This window comes from Brachyistius frenatus, unplaced genomic scaffold (assembly GCF_029030835.1).
Source record: "Brachyistius frenatus isolate BFR_SWC_R1_liver_20210118 unplaced genomic scaffold, ASM2903083v1 Contig_5, whole genome shotgun sequence".
Classification (NCBI taxonomy): domain Eukaryota; kingdom Metazoa; phylum Chordata; class Actinopteri; family Embiotocidae; genus Brachyistius; species Brachyistius frenatus.
In genome coordinates, this window is record NW_027210604.1 from 7,003,793 (window position 1) to 7,021,991 (window position 18,199).

The 18,199-nt window shown below is 40.9% G+C and overlaps 5 protein-coding genes across 8 annotated transcripts; 3 read left to right on the forward strand and 2 right to left on the reverse strand.

Moving 5' to 3' along the window:
• Nucleotides 1-39: 39 nt before the first annotated feature.
• On the reverse strand, nt 40-1,055 carry LOC138633523 (claudin-4-like). Its single transcript, XM_069719796.1, has one exon. It carries the CDS (start codon nt 1,015-1,017, stop codon nt 385-387), a length of 633 nt encoding a protein of 210 aa, XP_069575897.1. The 5' UTR covers nt 1,018-1,055; the 3' UTR covers nt 40-384.
• A 1,563-nt stretch (nt 1,056-2,618) lies between these two features.
• On the forward strand, nt 2,619-5,564 carry LOC138633473 (claudin-like protein ZF-A89). Its single transcript, XM_069719725.1, has 2 exons — nt 2,619-3,176; nt 4,304-5,564. The coding sequence occupies exons 1-2, from the start codon at nt 2,694-2,696 to the stop codon at nt 4,862-4,864; spliced, it is 1,044 nt and encodes a 347-aa protein (XP_069575826.1). The 5' UTR covers nt 2,619-2,693; the 3' UTR covers nt 4,865-5,564.
• Nucleotides 5,565-9,873: 4,309 nt separating this feature from the next.
• On the forward strand, nt 9,874-10,626 carry LOC138633513 (claudin-4-like). The gene has a single exon (XM_069719785.1). It carries the CDS (start codon nt 9,874-9,876, stop codon nt 10,504-10,506), a length of 633 nt encoding a protein of 210 aa, XP_069575886.1. The 3' UTR covers nt 10,507-10,626.
• A 1,512-nt stretch (nt 10,627-12,138) lies between these two features.
• Nucleotides 12,139-14,108, forward strand: LOC138633483 (claudin-4-like). The gene has a single exon (XM_069719737.1). It carries the CDS (start codon nt 12,632-12,634, stop codon nt 13,598-13,600), a length of 969 nt encoding a protein of 322 aa, XP_069575838.1. The 5' UTR covers nt 12,139-12,631; the 3' UTR covers nt 13,601-14,108.
• A 2-nt stretch (nt 14,109-14,110) lies between these two features.
• Nucleotides 14,111-18,145, reverse strand: mettl27 (methyltransferase like 27). 4 transcript variants are annotated; one of them, XM_069719752.1, is made up of 6 exons: nt 17,822-17,890; nt 17,537-17,661; nt 17,074-17,202; nt 16,671-16,806; nt 16,216-16,311; nt 14,111-16,085 (listed from the first exon to the last, which is right to left on the reverse strand). In XM_069719752.1, the coding sequence occupies exons 2-6, from the start codon at nt 17,648-17,650 to the stop codon at nt 15,877-15,879; spliced, it is 684 nt and encodes a 227-aa protein (XP_069575853.1). In that variant the 5' UTR covers nt 17,651-17,661; nt 17,822-17,890; the 3' UTR covers nt 14,111-15,876. The 4 variants fall into 4 exon arrangements, with proteins under 4 accessions (XP_069575853.1, XP_069575849.1, XP_069575861.1 ...); XM_069719748.1 differs by having other exon boundaries at nt 17,816-17,872; XM_069719760.1 differs by lacking the exon at nt 17,537-17,661 and having other exon boundaries at nt 17,812-18,145.
• Between the last annotated feature and the right edge of the window lie 54 nt (nt 18,146-18,199).

Sequence of the window (18,199 nt, forward strand, 5' to 3'; positions counted from 1 at the left end):
GCATGTAATTAAAGGTACTTTGTTAAAGTTCACACAACATTGTGGACAAAAATACTGTTTATTGTTTGAATGATCAACAAAACAAAAAATGTAAAATACATCTCATATAACAAATATACATGAACCTTTCTGAAGTGCTTATGTTGCCAAAAAGTTCATGAAAACATCAGAGGAGTTGTGATTAATATTGAAATCACCATACAAAACAAAGAATGAGTTACAAAAATAACTGAAAACCTAAACCCATGCTGCGATAATCTAACATGATGAATGCCTTAGTGTCTCATATACCTTTTAGAGACAGGCCACAGTGTGTTAGTCTACAGACTTTAGTCACAATGCAAATCCTGACTTGACAAGCAACAGGTTTACATGAGCAGCAGCTCAGACAAACTCCTTCCCGGGAGTTGTGGATTTCGGCGGGGAGTACTTTGCTCCATTATAGCGGTCTCTTCCTGACGGGCACTGACAACAGAGGAGAGCACCACCAATCAGTAGTAGTCCTGCTGCTCCCCAGCCCATGTACAAACAGGCGCCCAGCTCCCTCCTCTGAGCATCAGGAATCATGGGGTTGTAGAAGTCCTTTATGATCGTATTCGCAGGCAGAGACACGGTCACAAGACAGAGAGCCCCACTCAGGATGAAGAAAACACCAGCAGAGATGGCCACTCTGGCTTTTGCTACTTTGTCCCCAACACAGGTGGTGCATTTGCCTCCGACCACAGAAAGCAGAAGGCCGAACAGGGAGAACAGGATGGCGATGACGACCATGGCCCGGGCCGCCTGGAGGTCCGCAGGCAGGGCCAGAAGGGAGTCGTAGACCTTACACTGCATTTGGCCTGTGCTCTGCACCACGCAGGTCATCCACAGTCCTTCCCAGATGGTCTGAGCCACCACAATGTTGTTCCCAATGAAAGCAGACACCTTCCACAGGGGCAACATGCAGATCAGTATGTTTCCAATCCATCCGAGCACTGCCAGCCCGACACCCAGAATCTGCAGCCCTAAAGATGCCATTGCAGTTTCCTTCTTTTTCTCCTTGTGTCTCAGTTCCTTGCTGGGCTGCCGATTAAAAGTTCTCTTCGTCTATGGGGAAGTTTTATATGACCTACAAATGCCCCGAAGTTCTCCCCTCCTCTGGGTGGGCTCTGGCTCTATTGCTCAGATATAAACATCCATCATGCTGCCTTTGAGTTCAGAGGTGTCTCTCCAACAAAGAGGCCTCAGCAGAGCTCAGAGGAAGAAAAGAAGCTGTAACGGTGTGGTTCAAAAGCTTGGGTGTCCAAAAGTGAAACATGAAAATAGCACTTTATGGAAAAAAAGATACTCTAAATCATGAACTTCAAATTCCTTTACAAACAAATGTTGCAGTAGTGGGATAATAAAACTTTTTCAGGAGCAGTGATTTCTAATCAGGTCAGATTTTTCCATTGCTACTGGATGTGTGGAAATATTGGGAAGTTATGCCAGTCAGAAAAAGTAGAAATGTTGATTTGGTAAAAAAAAAAAAAAAATGATATCCACACATTTAAATTCAAGGGGAAATTAAATATACAAATAGTATTAAAACTGTCACATTAACCACTAAAATACCAGATAGGAGAGGATTACTGCACACAACTAACAGATTATGAAACCAGCTAAAGGCATAGAAGAGAAATATTTATCTTCAGACAAGTGGCTCAGTGAGGCTGCATACTAAACAAAAAGCTTGAGCTCATTTCATAGAACTGCAGGGGGAAAGAAATACCTAATTCAACATATTTGCACTTTATTTGCTGAAAGTTTAATGTATAAAGCTTAAAGTTGTGTTTTTATGTGTAAGATATCACCATTTATCATTACCATTGTTTCCCATGGAATATCTGTTGGAAATTCCTTCACATTTTCCCTTTGTCTGTTTTGATATATTTAGCTTTGTTCATTTTAACGTTGTGTACACACTAAGAAAACTCAATCCAACAGGTCAGCTGAGGATCGCTGGATAATTAGCACAGCTGCAATCACTCAGCTTAATTGCTGCACTGGTAAAAGAACATGAAATGAGGAGTTAACCAGGAGGTCATCAATAAAATATTATGTTCATTGGTTTTACATATTACACCTTGGCAGTAACACAAATTTATGTGGACATACATCATTTAATGTCACATTTCTTCCCAAGCCGGATTTTTAAATGAGCAAATAGTCAGAGCAAAATCATCACAGGCACTTTAAAAAAAAAAAAAATCCCAGTTCGTTCAAAATAACACAAAATATTTTTTTTAAAGAAAGTATGCAGTGAGTCTGGTGATTTAAAAAGAAAAATGAATAATAAAGAATGTTTCAAATTAATAAAACATAATACCAAATTGGTGAATATATTTCAAACCTGATTAATACATTTTTCTAATAAAAGTTTGTAATTTTATTTGAAGCTAAATATGTAATCTATGGACAGCTGCACTTTCCCCAAACAAATCCTTCAAAAAAAAATTACAATATTTCAATTTCCACAGGTCTCAGCTTTTACCAGGGTGTTGTTCGCAACCTGGGACTAATTTAACAGCCACAGGTGTTTTCAGTTTGACACATTTTGAACACCCAATCAGGAGAAACCACAGCATATACCATGTGGATATAAAAGCTACAGGTGAGAACTAACTCTCAATAGTTATTTTCTGCTGCAGCTGATTCTTTCTACGTGAGACAAAATGACTTCTGCAGGTGTCCAGCTGTGTGGCATCTTTTTGGCATCCCTTGGCTTTCTGTGTGACATCATTACCTGTGCCCTGCCCATGTGGAAGGTGTCTGCTTTTGTTGGGAACAACATTTTGACGGCACAGGTCTTCTGGGAGGGCCTGTGGATGAACTGCGTGAAACAGAGCACAGGACAGATGCAGTGCAAGATCCACAACTCCATGCTGGCTCTGCCCCAAGACCTGCGGGTGGCAAGGGCCCTGGTTGTGCTCTCCATCTTCATTGCCTTCTTGGGACTCGTGCTTTCTGTCGCAGGGGGAAGGTGCACCAACTGCATTGAAAAAGAGAAGTCCAAGAAGAAGGTAGCCATTGCTGGGGGGGTGTTCTTGGTTGTCGGGGGCATCCTGTGCCTCCTCCCGGTGACTTGGTCTGCCCACGTGATCATCAGAATGTTCTACAACCCCACTGTAAGCGACGCACAGAGAAGGGAGCTCGGCATGTCGCTGTTCATCGGCTGGGGATCAGCAGGATTCCTGTTGTTTGGAGGGGTTATTCTCTGCTTGCAGTGTCAGCAGATCAAGGAAAGAGATCGCTCGACCGTCAAATACATAGGCCCGCGTTCAACAGCCAGCGGAAGAGCCTATGTTTGAAGTGACTGAAAGTCTCTTGCGCCAGGAAACTGATATGTACTTCAAGTAATGTTTTTAATGTCAGCCTTTTACTAATAATTTTTAATAAAAATTTCTGGCCTCTAATCCCCGTGTTCTTGTTTGTGTGGTGCCCAATATTTAAAAGTGGTGATTTGGTCTTGAAAGCTTGAACTGGCCCCTTCCCCGCTTTTCTACATGTTGGAAAAAGTTGACAACCTCGTCCATACTACAAGGAAATGCCTCTGACCTAGCACTACTAGAAATTAAAATTGCTAAGTTTATATTTGGCAAATGTATCATTTTGGCTGGGAAAGAAGGTAGTTCAGCAGACATGGCAACTAAATTGTCTGGTCATAAGTTTATAGTCTATCACTTGAGTGATCCAGACTAGAATGATCTTTGATTTGATCCTAATTTTAAATAAGGCAACATGAGAGAAGAGTAACGACCATTAATTCACACATGTGAAAAGCCCTTTTTCAGAAGAGGTTTTACTAATCACATTACCGATGGCTCTGTGACAGGGAAGCAGATGCAGAACCCTGAAACTGAGCTTTAAATGGGTTTTTATGTAAAATCCAACCTGACCAAATGTGCATTTTTGTCTTTACATTGCCGGCCATGATTAACATGTGTTTCAATGTGTTTAAGATTTGTGATCAAAGCCTTTTGTTTTGGATCACAAAACCTTTTTCAAACACGGTGGCTTTTGTCAAAAGCTTTCCCCTCCTTCTCTTTCAGGGCCAGCAGGAATCAGGACAAGCAGGAAACCTGATACACAAACTAGCGAGTCCCCTCCCTGTTGCTATTCTCATACCTGCAGCGCAAAACCATTCAGTAAAACACAACGAGTCGCGTTTACAGCCGAGGGAAAGATTGAAGTAAAAATGGTCTCAACTGAGGGTTGATTTTTTGTAGCTTTTTTGTTTTGACTTTGTGACAAACTTAAATTCATTGTGTGGATTGTTTTTGACAACATGCACACTCAGCTGGTTGGTGTGTGTTTGGCAATCATCGGCTTTTTTGGCACCATCCTTATCTGTGGGCTGCCCATGTGGAAGGTGACGGCCTTTGTTGGGTCAAACATCATCACCTCTCAGGTCTTCTGGGAAGGTTTATGGATGAATTGTGTGATCCAGAGCACGGGTCACTCTCAGTGTAAAGCCTATGACTCTATTCTGGCTCTACCACAAGACCTGCAGGCCTCCAGGGCTCTGATCTGCGTCTCCATTGCTGTTGGCGTGGTGGCCATCGGGCTCACTGTGGTCGGGGCCCGCTACACCAACTTCTTTCGTGACGACTGGCGGACCAAAGTCAATGTTGGCGTGGCTGGAGGCGTGGTGTTTATATTAGCAGGGCTGCTGTGTATTATTCCTGTCAGCTGGTCAGCTTACAGCATCATCACAGGCTTTTACAACCCCGTGGCCACAGCGGAGAGGAGGGGAGAGCTGGGGGCCTCCATTTATGTGGGCTGGGCGTCTGGAGCTCTGCTCGTCATTGGAGGAGGGGTGCTGTGTAGCACCTACAGATGCTGAGGACGAGAAGAAGACAAAATGAACTGGACAGTACCATCAATTCAGTAGTGGAACATGGACAATGATGTGTTTACTGTGATTGACTTTATTTGTTTTGGGCTTTGATTAGAGCTCTATTTTCTTCATTTATTTCAACTTTAATTGCACTATATGAATTTTTTTAACAAACCAGTTTCAAATCAGTGTAGAAAATGTTGCATATTGAAGTGTATAATAAACTGCACACACAGGCCAAGCAGTTTTTATGTTGTGTTTAAAGATGTAAAGGAAAAATAAAGCTGAATAAAATAGATGTCTCTTAATGCGGATATCTGAGATTATGTGAAGCACTTTTGTACGTATAGCATAAATCATTAATGCTACAAGAATAATGATAATTTCTAAGACTATCAAATATGATGTTTAACCATAATCTTCTACAGTATTCTGTTTTTAACTGCTTGTGTAGTGACAAACTTTAATTTTGCAATGACTTTGGACTTTCAGCAAATTGAAGCAGAATAAATCAATCAGGATAATGAAAAGATATTATTATTGTTTATCAAATTAACTATTGAATCATTGTGTTAGTCAGTGACTAATTGAAGTATATGATTGCAAAGTTGTCCAGTTGCTGGGGATGTTTTGCCACATCAAAAGGACAAAACTGTGATTTGTTTCGTATCTTAACAAACCAATAAATTATTTATGTACATTTGTATTTTTTAAGTTCTGCATCATTTGTCTCATTCACATTTATTTAGCATAATTCAAGTTTGAGAAAACAGGCTTAGGGCTCCACATCAACCGTTTCCATGTATCTAAAAGCCTGAAAAACTTGATTTTCAAAAAGCTCAGAGGTGTTTGAATATTTATTTACTTACAGACAGCTCACCAGCTCCCCCTCTCTGGACCACTTCTATTGATCTTTGTGTCATCTGACGACTTAGCATAACAGGAAAACAAACCAGCTGAAGAGAGCATTATTCTCTGTTTCAACTGGCGCAAGACAAGAGAAATGCCGTCTAATCATTTTCTCTGAAAAACTGCCTGAATTCTTGTTTTTCTGGAATCACAGTGGACAGTTTCGGCTTGTTTCTTGTGGCTCTGGTTTTGCTTTACTGCTGCAGAACTGTATGTTTTTAAATGGGAGGTCAAGGCAAGCAGATTGGGGGCCTGGCGCTGTGTCTGTTGGGTGTTTTAGGAGTGTGTTTGACATGTGGTCTCCCAATGTGGCGTGAGACATCTTTTATGGGAGCAAATGTTGTGGCTGCACAATCGGTAAGTCGACATGCATCACAGATTTTGATCATTTCCAATCAAGTTGACCAGCAGCTCGACTATTTTGTAATTGAAAACAAGGCCTAACAATCAGCGAAGCATGCAGGGTCGAATGAAACAGTATAAATTAAATATACAATGCAAATTATGTAAATTATGTTGTCATGTCATAATTCTGGATTATATTATTTACCAAAACGTAAAAGACTTCATTGCCTCTGAGAATAACTGAGCACATGAGCGGCTTCTCAACCCAATAACAGGAATTTAGTGTTTATGCATCATTCCTCCTCCATTATATCTCAATTTAAATCTTATTTGGCTTTTAAAATCTCAATGAAGAGTTCCTGTGTCTCTGTCTTAGGTTTGGGACGGTCTGTGGTTACACTGCATCATGCAAGCAACCGGTCAGATGCAGTGCAAGAGACACACAACCTCTGTAACTTTCACCCCTGACATCCAAGCGGGACGTCCCCTCACACTGATCTCCATCATTGTCGGCCTTCTGGGCTTCATTGTCACCCTCGGAGGAGGAGGAATAGCCAACTGTAGCGGAGATCCACCTGACCTACTCGAACCTCCGTCCACTTCTTCCTCCAAAAAGAAGGTAATGGAGTTATTCTTGCCATGTGTACCCGGTGTTTTGGGCCTACAGAGAAGCACTGTAGTAATACTGTAGCACTGTAGCAGGCGGTTTGAGCCCAAAAATGTACTGACAATGAAAATGGAGGGCAGGGCTTAATTAATCTCATACCTGGCGAAATAAACTGTAGGATGTTGATCCTGTTTGTGAATTTGTGGTACTTGAGTTAACAGAAATTGATTTTGAAATATGCATCATGTAGGAATTAAATTAAATTAAATTAAATTAGATAGTAAAGGTATTTGGATTTTGACACATCTCAAAGGCAGAGACTCAAAAATTTGGTAAAAATGCAGGAACCTTCAGGTCATTACCATTTCAATCTAGATTGTGTTTTGGTGGCTCATGTTGGCAATCTATTGCCCACACAGTTAACCCAGGGCATTTAAGTCCAACACCTTATTTATATAATTAAAATGACTATCATAACTATATTAATCTTTTAACTGGGTATTCCAAATCAAAGTAGAAACAGAAAGACATCTATTGTTTGTGACACTCCTCAAAATGACCGTCAAGGTCTTCTAGTGACTTCATGACAATGTAACCTTATTTGTATTGCAAAACTAACTAAAGCATGATTAAATGACATTACCAGTGAAATCACGTCAAAATCAAGGCTTTTGTACTATTGAGAGTGAAGTAGCATTTAGGTGCTCTATGACGTTGAGCCTACTTGCACGACTCATTGTCTCTAATAAATGCCCCTAATTTACACACCAGAAAAACACTTTTGTGTCAAACGGTACTTCCATGTGATGTCATATTTCTCTAATCTAATCTGGCACTCATACTCATCTGGAGATGTGAAAGAAAAAACACATACAAACCTTGTCTGGTTTTTATGGTGAAACCTTGTCTAGTTTTTATGGTGAAATGATGTAGCAGCTGACGGTCTGTATATGTAAAATATTATGACAGTATTATGTGTGGGATTTAAAAAAAAAACCTTCTAAGTTTAGTTTATTTTAGTGTGACTATCAAAAAGAAACTGTGACCAAAAACTAGGCCATCGTAATAATATAGTATGGTATAATCAACAATTCTGCATGTTGATGAATTTTATAAAGGCCTATACTGTATATTGTTTTTCCAGGCGTGTCTGCTTGGCAGAGCTGTGTGTGTCCTGGCTGGCATCCTGTGCCTGATTTCAGTGAGCTGGTCAGCAGGAGTGACCACCTTGCTCTTCAATGATCCTTTGGTGGCTGCTCCCGTAAAAAGGGAGGTGGGGACCTTCATCTATATAGGCTGGGCCTCCTCGGTGCTGCTCCTGCTCGGTGGTGCTCTGATCTGCTTTATTTGTGGGGAGAAGGAGAGACCCCAACCCTCCTACTACTACATGCCGTACAACTCCAGCTCTCAGTTCAGTGACTTTTCAGCCACTCTGAGGTCTGATGCAATAACATCAAACACCCCTCAGATGTTTGATCAGAGGAGGATGGTAGAGCATGTAGCCCAAGTGCATAACAATAACTCCCTGTCTCCAAGAGTGGCTGGGCTTTATAATCAGCCTCAAGGGACACAGTCAGTATCTGAGCAGGGGATGCTTGGTCGTTATTCATCAAACAGATCAGGGACACCAGATAAGGGGAGGGGCTTATTTATGAGTATGAAGCCAAATGTCCAATATTAATGTAATAGATCTGGATCTTTAGCTGTTCAGGAATCACTTAGTTATTAAATGTGGTCACTGATCTTTTCTATCTAAATGTTAATGAATGCCTACTTCTGTGAACAAACCCATTAAGACCACCACAAATTCATGAAATACAAATACAAACAAACATTTCCGTTATTACATAACAAGGCCTGGTCAAAACATAGTATATGTCTGGACCATGTATGAAACACTGGAGGGCTTTTAATTTTAAATAAGGGCATTTAATTTGAAACAGATACAAGAACTTGCAACATTTGGCTGACCAATGGTCACAATTAGTGCCAGATTCCATAAACAGGAGGGACACTTTGCCTGTGATTGGTTGTTAGATTATGGGATGATTAAGGTTGGGGTTAGTGTCAGGGACAAGTTAATTAACAGTTAAGCAATCAATCACCACAGCAACAGTAGAGTTTAGACTATGTATATCTCCAGCTGATCCAATCTAGTACCAACCTAGCCAAAAGAGTACAGTTTAGTAAAGAGTACAGTGAGATTTACGAGAATAATTCACAGTACACCGAAGGGAATTTTAAATATTTTATACTTCATAAGTTGTTATTCATGGTTTTTTAGTTAGTGAAAGTCAGGCTCTGAATCAGGGTCACCTGGAGTACTCCTCAGATTTATGTCTAAAGACACTTGCAGGACAGTTCAGCAAATATCTGCCCTCAACACAGTGAACTGAACACTGACCAGATTCAAAGGTTCTGTTGATGTGGTGCTGTGTAGTTGATTCACCACTGCCAGGAGGAGAAGTGGGAGTTTCCCTGCAGGAAGTTGTAGATTGAAACAACTGCATGTCATCAAACTCAACTAGTATCGATTGGCAATGCAATCATTTGAGAAGTCATGTGCTCTGTCTGGAAACTATCACAAACTATTTATTTTGAGGATTTGTGTGTTACTGTCAGTTACTCCCACACATTTCAGAGACACTGGTGATCAACACTGACAAAATGCCAATGCTCTGTGGCAATCTTGGTTTATAAACTGTAAAAAGGTTTCTCTTAAGGGATCAAAATTCATACTTTAAGTCCCTCTTTGTAAAATGTTTATAATCCAAACATATACTGCATGTCTTTATTTCTGGTGGATGATTTCGGATTTCTTTTTAAATTTACGGAACAAGATGGTGTCTTGTTGACAAACACTTTGTCTGTGTGCTGGATTTCTGTGTTTTTGTCATTAGGGGCTCTGAAGCTCTGCTGTCCTTTCCACTGGTTTTGTGAAGAAACCTGGTTAGGTGAGATTTCTTCTCAAACCAGTTTCAGCTTGGAGGTAACACTAGAAAACTCCTCCCTTGACTTCTCAACCCCACTGTTGACTTCTCCTGTGAGTGGGTCGTAAAAACCACTGCCCGCTCTGTTGTCTCTCAGATAATAGCTCTCCAGCTCGGAAGAACAAACAGTCTTGCCTCTTTGAAGGGACCGGCAGAGCTTCAGCATGGTGTCCGGTGGAAGACAGATTCTGGGTTTGGTCCTGGCCACCATTGGCTTTCTGGGGAGCATCGTCATCTGCGCTCTCCCCACCTGGAAAGTCACGGCCTTCATTGGTGCCAACATCGTCACTTCTCAGGTGATCTGGGAGGGTTTGTGGATGAACTGTGTGACCCAGAGCACAGGCCAAATGCAGTGCAAAGTCTACGATTCTCTGCTGGCTTTGCCTCAAGATCTGCAGGCCGCCAGGGCACTCGTCATCATCACCATCATCGTTGGGGTCTTCGGGATCCTGCTGAGCGTGGTTGGGGGCAAGTGCACCAACTTTGTGGAGGGCGAGAGAGAAAAAAGCAAAGTGGCTCTTGCCTCTGGAGTCATCTTCCTCATTGCAGGCCTCTTGGTGCTCATACCTGTTTGCTGGACCGCCAACACCATCATCCGTGATTTCTACAACCCGGTCCTGACCAACTCTCAGAGGAGGGAGCTGGGAGCCTCGCTCTACATCGGCTGGGGCTCCGCGGGGCTGCTGTTCCTGGGCGGAGGCCTCCTCTGCAGCTCCTGTGCCCCCAGGGATGAGAATTACTATGATGTTAAGTACTCCAAGGCGCGCTCTGTGGACAGCAGCAAGGACTACGTGTAGCTCTATTAGAAATAAATAAGACAAAGGTTTTATGAAAGTTTCCCCCCTCCGTTTGTGCCATAAAGACGAGTCAAGAGTTATAAATGTTGGATCGTCTGCAGTATGAGTGTGTAATTTATGCATGTGATTTAGTCTCGTACAGTCATTCTGGAAGATTCATACATGTTGTAAAATGTGCAGTATTTTGACTCTCTATCTGTGAATGGATGTATTTGTTCTTATTTCACACCATTATGGACACTTTCTCACCGTTTTTCTTATATGGTTTTGTTTATGTTGTTTATTAGACCCACAAACTCATTCTGGATTTTCTGTGATCTGTGAGAATCGAAACGTGTTAAAAACTGATGAATATGAAATCTACCTCTGTATCTAATCAGTGGATTATCTTCCTTTATCAAACCATTAAAATATTGTTGATTATTTGAATAGATTCATCCTAAGATTTTGTTTGGTTGATGTTTTTTCTCTGTATTATTGTGTGCCATTAAAATCCAGGTCATCTGTACGACATATCTCTGAGCATCTGAGATTATGTGTTCCTTTTTTTCCATCTCGTCATGGTGCCTTTTTTTTTTTTTTTTGAAAGACAGGAAGAGTTTAACTTGCAGAGTGGATCTGGTTTTGCGAGTGCTCATCAAGGAATCCTTACAAACAGGTTGTGTGACAGTGTATCAGGCCTGCCAATGCAATATGGAGAAATAAACAGACTGAATGATAATTATGTTTGTGTCTATGTAATCTTCTCCATTCTTATAAGATGGATCGGTTTTTTTCTAAAGAATGAGATGACAGGCAAAGACAAAATATAGCTGACTTTGTGTGTGCAGGTTTTATTTCCTTCGAAAATAATGCTGAATTTTGATTTTCAAGTCAGACAAATTATTGAAAAAAAAAATCTCATTTTTGTTTGTAGTAATGTTGGAAAAAAAAAAAAATGGGCCCAAAAATGATTTGTCTGATCTTTCCAAGGACAAGAGAGATTAAAGATTATTTTGAGCCTGATTAAAAGGTTCGGTTTGGCGGTGTGTGTGTGTGTGTGTGTGTGTGTGTGTGTGTGTGTGTGTGTGTGTGTGTGTGTGTGTGTGTGTGTGTGTGTGTGTGTGTTTGCTTGTGAATTGGGAAGGGTTTTGTATGTTTCAAACAGGTTTTTCTGTTCAGTAGATGCTGCTACAGTGAAACTGGTTTTCTTCCAAAACATTGTGTTGCACATTGCTCTCCTCTCGTTACACAAACACATTCTGCACGCACACATTATTCACATGTATTGCTGGATGATGTGTATACACACACACTGACCTCTGAACATTAATACATTTATTTAATCGAATCAAATCCCCTTTATTCAATTTCAGCATTTCTCCAGAAAGGTGTTGTTTACAAACAAACAACACAGTCCCTCACGGGAGTGTGTCTTATAACCATGATTCATGCCCAGAGGCCTATTGTTTTCGCTGCTTTATCTAATGCTTGTTGTTTCCACAATAATCTCATCAGATGACGATAATGTGGGAGGGAATAGATGATGTCACAGGCAGTTCTCTCTCTCTCTCTCTACCTCTCTGTCAGCCTCCTCCCCTTTCTTTTCCCCATAGAGTAGGTGTGGTGCATCAACACCTGACCAGTAGCACACAGGCTGCCACTCAGGTGAAAAAAAAGACAGAAGTCTCTCAGGCAGAGAAATAAAGAGAGAAGGGACAGAGTGAGGGGGGGAGAGAGCAGTTTGGGACACGAAAGGGGAGGGACAGAGAGATGGAAAACAGGCAGTAAACAAATGAAGTGAGGCTGAACTGAGACATACCTGGAATCAAGTAGAATTTACTGGAGGCAGGACGGACAGTTGAAACAGTGAGGAAGGCTCTGCGATCCTGGGATAGATACTTTACAACGTTGCAACTGTATTGAGACCAAACTATTGCGCAGAAATGGAGGCGTCTGAAAACGGCAACACATGTTGAGAAAGACTGACAAAGCAGAAACTCACAGAAAGACAAGAGAAGAGAAGAGTGACCAAAGAGACCAGAAGGGAAAGCTAGAGAAGCTCCACAGAAGCAAGAAAAACATCAAAGGTCTGTGAGGATATCTGATTCGACTCCAGAGATCTCGCCTCCACCTCTACACCATCATGGCCTCGATGGGGATGCAGATGTTGGCCAGCGTCCTGTGCCTCGCGGGTTGGGCAGGGGTCATCATCAGTTGCGTGCTTCCTATGTGGAGAGTCACGGCCTTCGTTGGCAGCACCATCGTCACCTCGCAGACCATCTGGGAGGGCATCTGGATGACCTGCGTGATCCAGAGCACGGGGCAGATCCAGTGTAAACCTTACGATTCCCTCCTTGCTCTCAGCGCTGACCTGCAGGCCGCCAGAGCTCTCACCATCCTTGCAATCACTACAGGTGGCATGGGCCTCATTCTGGCCTTCGTTGGAGGGAAGTGCACTCGCTTCTTAGATGATGAGGGAGGTGGCGTTAAGGGAAAGGTGGCAGTGGCAGCAGGGGCTGTGCTGATAGTCACAGGGCTGCTCTGTTTGATTCCCACATCTTGGGTAGCCGGGGCAGTGGTGAGGAAGTTCTACAGCGCCTCCATTGATGCTCAACGGAGGGAGATTGGAGCCTGTCTCTACATTGGCTGGGGAGCATCCATCCTGCTCGTTCTGGGAGGCGGTTTATTCATCAGCTCAGCGTGCCCTATCAATGCCCACGGCGCAGACAAGAGTCCCTCTGTCCGCTACCTGGTGGTCCGCTCCTCGAACAGGTCCAGCCAGGCGGGTTCCTATCACAGCAGGGTGCCATCAGCAAAGTTTCAGCCTGTCGGAGCAGTGCTGCCCAGGTCTCAAAGCTACGAGGGAGCAAAGTCTCAGCTGAACAGGCCTCCCTGGGAGGACAGGCCTGAGCAGGGCTTGAGACAAGAGTCAGAAAGATCATGGGCACCATCAACAAAGTCACAGATGCAAAGACCCGAGTCGACAAAATCTGAACACAGTGAGGCACCGTCTACAAAGTCTCATCTGAAACGAGCGGAAAAGGAGGAGATTTCATCTGTCCAGAGTGAAAATGAAGATGTATCTTCGAATCCAGCGAGAACATACCTATAATATGACCGCATACATTCAAAAATACATATGCATTTACACAAACAATATAGTTTACTGTTACTGTAATGGTTATTTAGACGTAGAAGTTTACCTATTCTGTGATTGTTTACTTAAGAAAATTAGTTCATAGTTCATATACACCATCATGTTTTTAAAGGTCTGGACTGGATTCAATAACATGAAGGAGAAACAGCTTTAACATGTAACTGCAACAAGTAAAGCAAGTGAAGTTTGCTGTAGTTATCTTCTTCTTTCCAAATGAACTAAACATTGTTGGCATTAACTTTGACATGTTAATGAAGAAAATGACATTGGTATCAACTTTTTCTGTCAGTGTTTGAATGCACTAAACGAGGATGAGTCCGTCTGCATGAAGAATTTTACCTCTTTAGGTTTTTGTTCCTGTTGCACATACAGCAACATGAGTGATGAAGTAGCCTGAAGTAAATGCATAATTCAGTCAATATGATAGCAGATTTAATAGCATTATATTTTTAATGTGCTTATTTGATGAGATTGTGGCCATGAAAAACTTCACTTGTTGCATTGAACAAGTTTTTGTCATTTTGTCGTCATCAACAGGAGTTTCTGTAAAGATTATGCTTTTTGTCACAATTGTGAAATGTCTTTGTATTTTTATTTTATTTGAACAGCTTACTGACAGACATTTGTACATTTACTTTTCAATAAATGACTGTAATGCAACAAATGTGAGACGTGCTGAGAGGAGCCGTTCGTGATCTCTGTGGAAGTTCAGTCTTACTTCTGGCTTTTTAAATTCACAGGAGAAACTGGTTTGACAGAGAGTGTGACTACAGCAGAGGTTTTCAATGTCACAGGGGGAAGCATATTGTGTTTGTTGAGGATTCAACATTTAGTTTCGGTGAAACATGTTTGTGGAACATGTTGGTTTTTCTTATTTAAATGTGCACTGGAGCATCATTATCTGGTTACGATGTGCTGCAGTCAGTTGTTCAGAATACAAAATATAAATGTTTTACTTGAATGAAGACTTGGTGTAGTGGACAGATACATGGTGACTTTAATGAGTAAAAATTATTTACTAGATATTGTAAAAAAAAATAAAAAAATAAAAAGAGGAAGAAAATGCAAAAATGTGTGAATAATACACCATTTTTCATTTCCCTTTACTACACAGCTGAGGTTGCTGAAATTGTTCATAAAATATAATTTTATCAGATGGATGCTGCCTTATCCTGAGTGGTTGAAAGCAAATACTGACAATATCACAAGGTGCATAGTTGGGTCTACATTTTGGCACTTTAAGGATGTTAAAATCATCTTACTTAACAATGTCTGGGGTAATAAATATAAATATATTGTGTTTATGAATTCACCAGTTCATTAAATAGAAATATCATTAATGCTTAATTTTATACATATTTTCCCTAAAAGTGTGCCTGGTGTGTTTGGTATTAGAATGTAGATCTAAATGAAATGTCTGTGGCAGGCCAGCCCAGACACACTGGCTGAAAGACCTCAGCTTTGGTCAGGGTGGATGTTCATGCTGAAGAAACACTGCCATCTCATGGTCTATTGTGCACATGAACACTTCAGTCCCTGCCAGAGTAAAATACACTGAAATCTTCCTAAATGGTTGAATAATATGACAACAGTATTAGGTTGACCTATAGTACAAAAAATGTCTAGATGCAACATGTGATTTGAACAAGTCTCTGCTGTTCTGCCTCATTCAAAATAACTAAAAATCCCCCTGTCCAATTACAGGACACAGTTTTTATACCATGGAAAAAAATGCATTTTGTTTTATATAGACTCATTTGTGTTAATTTGCATTTTACAAGCATTTTTTTAATTAGGAAATTTCCATATTTTGTCAGTAATCCTTCACCAATCTTTACATGCGACAAATGCAGCAAAACATGAGAGCATGAGACAGCTGGTTATCTTCGGCAGTGATACCTACAACGTTTGTAACAAAATTTGGTCAGGTCTTTTTTATTTTAAACTTGATCAGAAAGGTTTTCAGTATATCAGTAAAGTCACTGAGCAGATTCAGACTGTGAGTGAGTTCAAGTAAAACATAAAAATCTCTTTTTCTCAGAAAATAATTTGGCAACAATTTGGTTATAGTAAACATATTATCAGTGAATGTAGCTCCACATCTTTGGGTCTATATGGCTGTGCCAATTTCTTTTAGTGTCTCGTGAATTATTTGTATATTTTGTCTCTTCATCAATAATGTTGTTTAGCACATTTGCTGGTGTGATGCCACATCCTCTCACACTGATGTGTTATGCCCGTAGTTTCTTATAGAGGTACACGGCACCCGATATGTAGCCGTCCTCCTGCTCGGACACGGCTCTCTCCCAGTCTTTCACCTCAGTGACCTCTACACGAGTCCAGAGCCCCTCTTCCTCCATCTGCCTCAGCTCGCTCTCAAGGGCGGCTTTGTATTCCACATTGTCCTGGTTACTTCTGGTTGTCATGCAAATGTAGCCACCTAGTGTAAAGAATAGACAGTGCAGTGGTGTTTGAGTGGTTTGAGCTCAGCCACAGCAAAGGGAGCAGATTTACAACTTAAGATCACAACTGAAGTTGAGACAACAACAAACCAAAACACATATTCTCACCTGGTTTGGCAGACTTGCACAGCTGTCTGACCATACAAACAGGCACCTGACCGACACTCAGTGCTCCAACAATCACAATCACATCAAACGAAGCCGCTGGAGGAAGTGAAGAGGAGAGAAGTACAAATTATATTCATGATTTGGTAAAACTGAAACCCCTTTCTTTTATCAAAGAAAAGGGTTTCAATTCAAATGAAATCATTGTAGCTCCAAAAGCAGTTTCTACAGCTACGAATAATAATATAAAGGATTAATAATAGTCATAACATCTAGGGTTTTTCAAAATAAGATTATTATTAACAGTGACTGAAATACAATCATAAATGAACATAATAAATCTGCCACAGCAGCCAGCAGTGACAGACTAAAGACACACATAAACTGAATGAAACCACCTTGCCTGAGGATCAGGACAGTGATCAATGACTGTGGTGAATTAATAAAGATTTAACTACCCCAGTGGACAGGCAGCGGCTCCTCTCCCAGCAGGGAATGTTTCATGTCCTGGTACAAGCCGCTCTCTCTGGCCATCTCTAACATAGCCTCGCTTCCATCAATACCCACGAAATGTCCAAATCCATGTTTCTTCATCTGTGTGATAGAGATGCATGTGGTTGTTTATCAGTCAAACTTAAAGAGACAAAGTCAGTGCTGCATCACATTATGTGAAATTTATAGACATTCAGCTGAAACTACAACATCTTCTGAACTTAAACAGTACAGATGTCACCACAGAAGTCATAGTTTATGTACTCATTCTGACAGGAAAGACTGTAAAGTATTTTTGAAAAAGGCTTTTATCATATATTGAATTACATATGATGTCAAGACTGTTAATATGCAGGAATCTTCTTTAACCTGCTTGGCCACCAGTCCTGTACCACATGCCACATCCAGCACGACAGCTGCTTCACGCTCACCACTGAAATGGGATGAAATGGTGTTTGCTGCCAGACTTGGTGCACGGTAGTCCAGAACAGCCACATCCTATTCAGTGTTAAGAAAGAGCAGTGGCTTTTCACACAGAAGAAGAGAAATATGGACAGATATCGGAACATATAAATGAATCATGTATAAAAACTATAAAATAAAATTATTATTAACAGCGACTGAAATACAATCATAACATGAAGATATAACATTTACTTGAGCATGGTACTCTACACTTTGGCAAGATACATGGTCGGAGGCAGTAATCATTTAAAAATATTATATGGATACAGAGCAACATTATATTCTTGTACTGCATTTTTTTCCTTAAATTATTTCTGCACATTAATAAGTTAAAGCCAATATTTTGCACCTACTTTAGTTATCCTACCTGATCATAGTTCTCTGCCCAGGAGTTGTAAAACGTGACTTTATCCTTTGCTGTGGAGCCTTTATGAGCTGATAATATAACCTTTTTCACATTTTCAAATGTGTTTGTTGACATTTTTCAAAACCCTGTTCAAAAGAATCAAAGATAATATAGTAAAGCAATAAAAACAACACATCATTCATTATAGATTAAGTGATCCTTCATCTAAAATGCAAATCACTTTATATTGTTCTTTATACACAAGAAATGGACCTGCAGAGACAAAATGAGTTTACCAACAGTAACCTTGCTGGTTGTCTTATCGAGCAGTTTCTTCTTCCTGAGCTCACAGTCCTCTCCATATGAAATATTTGCAGCAAAGTAGACCAGGAAGTAACAGTAGTTCATATTGTGTCTCTTCTATTCCCCCAGTAAAGACTTTCAGGGAAAGGAGCGTGAACGTCCCACAAAAACAGCTTTAGTCCTCTTACCTGCCTAAACGTTTTGTTGCCTTTATGTAATATTTTTTTTTATAGCTAATAATTCGACCCAGAGTCTAGACCGCCACTATACTGCCCCAGAGACTTGGACCTGGACTAGACTGTCTCTGCTGCTGCCTTCACGGCAACCACACACTCTCTCGGCTCCCAACGTCAAAATCAATATTTCCGACAACCATTGAAG

Excerpts from the sequence above, each read along its gene's own strand:
- LOC138633513 (XM_069719785.1), top strand. The coding sequence starts at position 9,874 with ATGGTGTCCGGTGGAAGACAGATTCTGGGTTTGGTCCTGGCCACCATT.
- LOC138633483 (XM_069719737.1), top strand. The coding sequence starts at position 12,632 with ATGGCCTCGATGGGGATGCAGATGTTGGCCAGCGTCCTGTGCCTCGCG.
- LOC138633473 (XM_069719725.1), top strand. The coding sequence starts at position 2,694 with ATGACTTCTGCAGGTGTCCAGCTGTGTGGCATCTTTTTGGCATCCCTT. Across the intron at positions 3,177-4,303 it reads CACAGAGAAGGGAGCTCGGC|AACATGCACACTCAGCTGGT; the intron begins ATGTCGCTGTTC and ends ATTGTTTTTGAC.
- LOC138633523 (XM_069719796.1), bottom strand. The coding sequence starts at position 1,017 with ATGGCATCTTTAGGGCTGCAGATTCTGGGTGTCGGGCTGGCAGTGCTC.
- mettl27 (XM_069719752.1), bottom strand. The coding sequence starts at position 17,650 with ATGTCAACAAACACATTTGAAAATGTGAAAAAGGTTATATTATCAGCT. Across the intron at positions 17,203-17,536 it reads GGGCAGAGAACTATGATCAG|GATGTGGCTGTTCTGGACTA; the intron begins GTAGGATAACTA and ends AACACTGAATAG. Across the intron at positions 16,807-17,073 it reads CAGGACTGGTGGCCAAGCAG|ATGAAGAAACATGGATTTGG; the intron begins GTTAAAGAAGAT and ends TCTATCACACAG.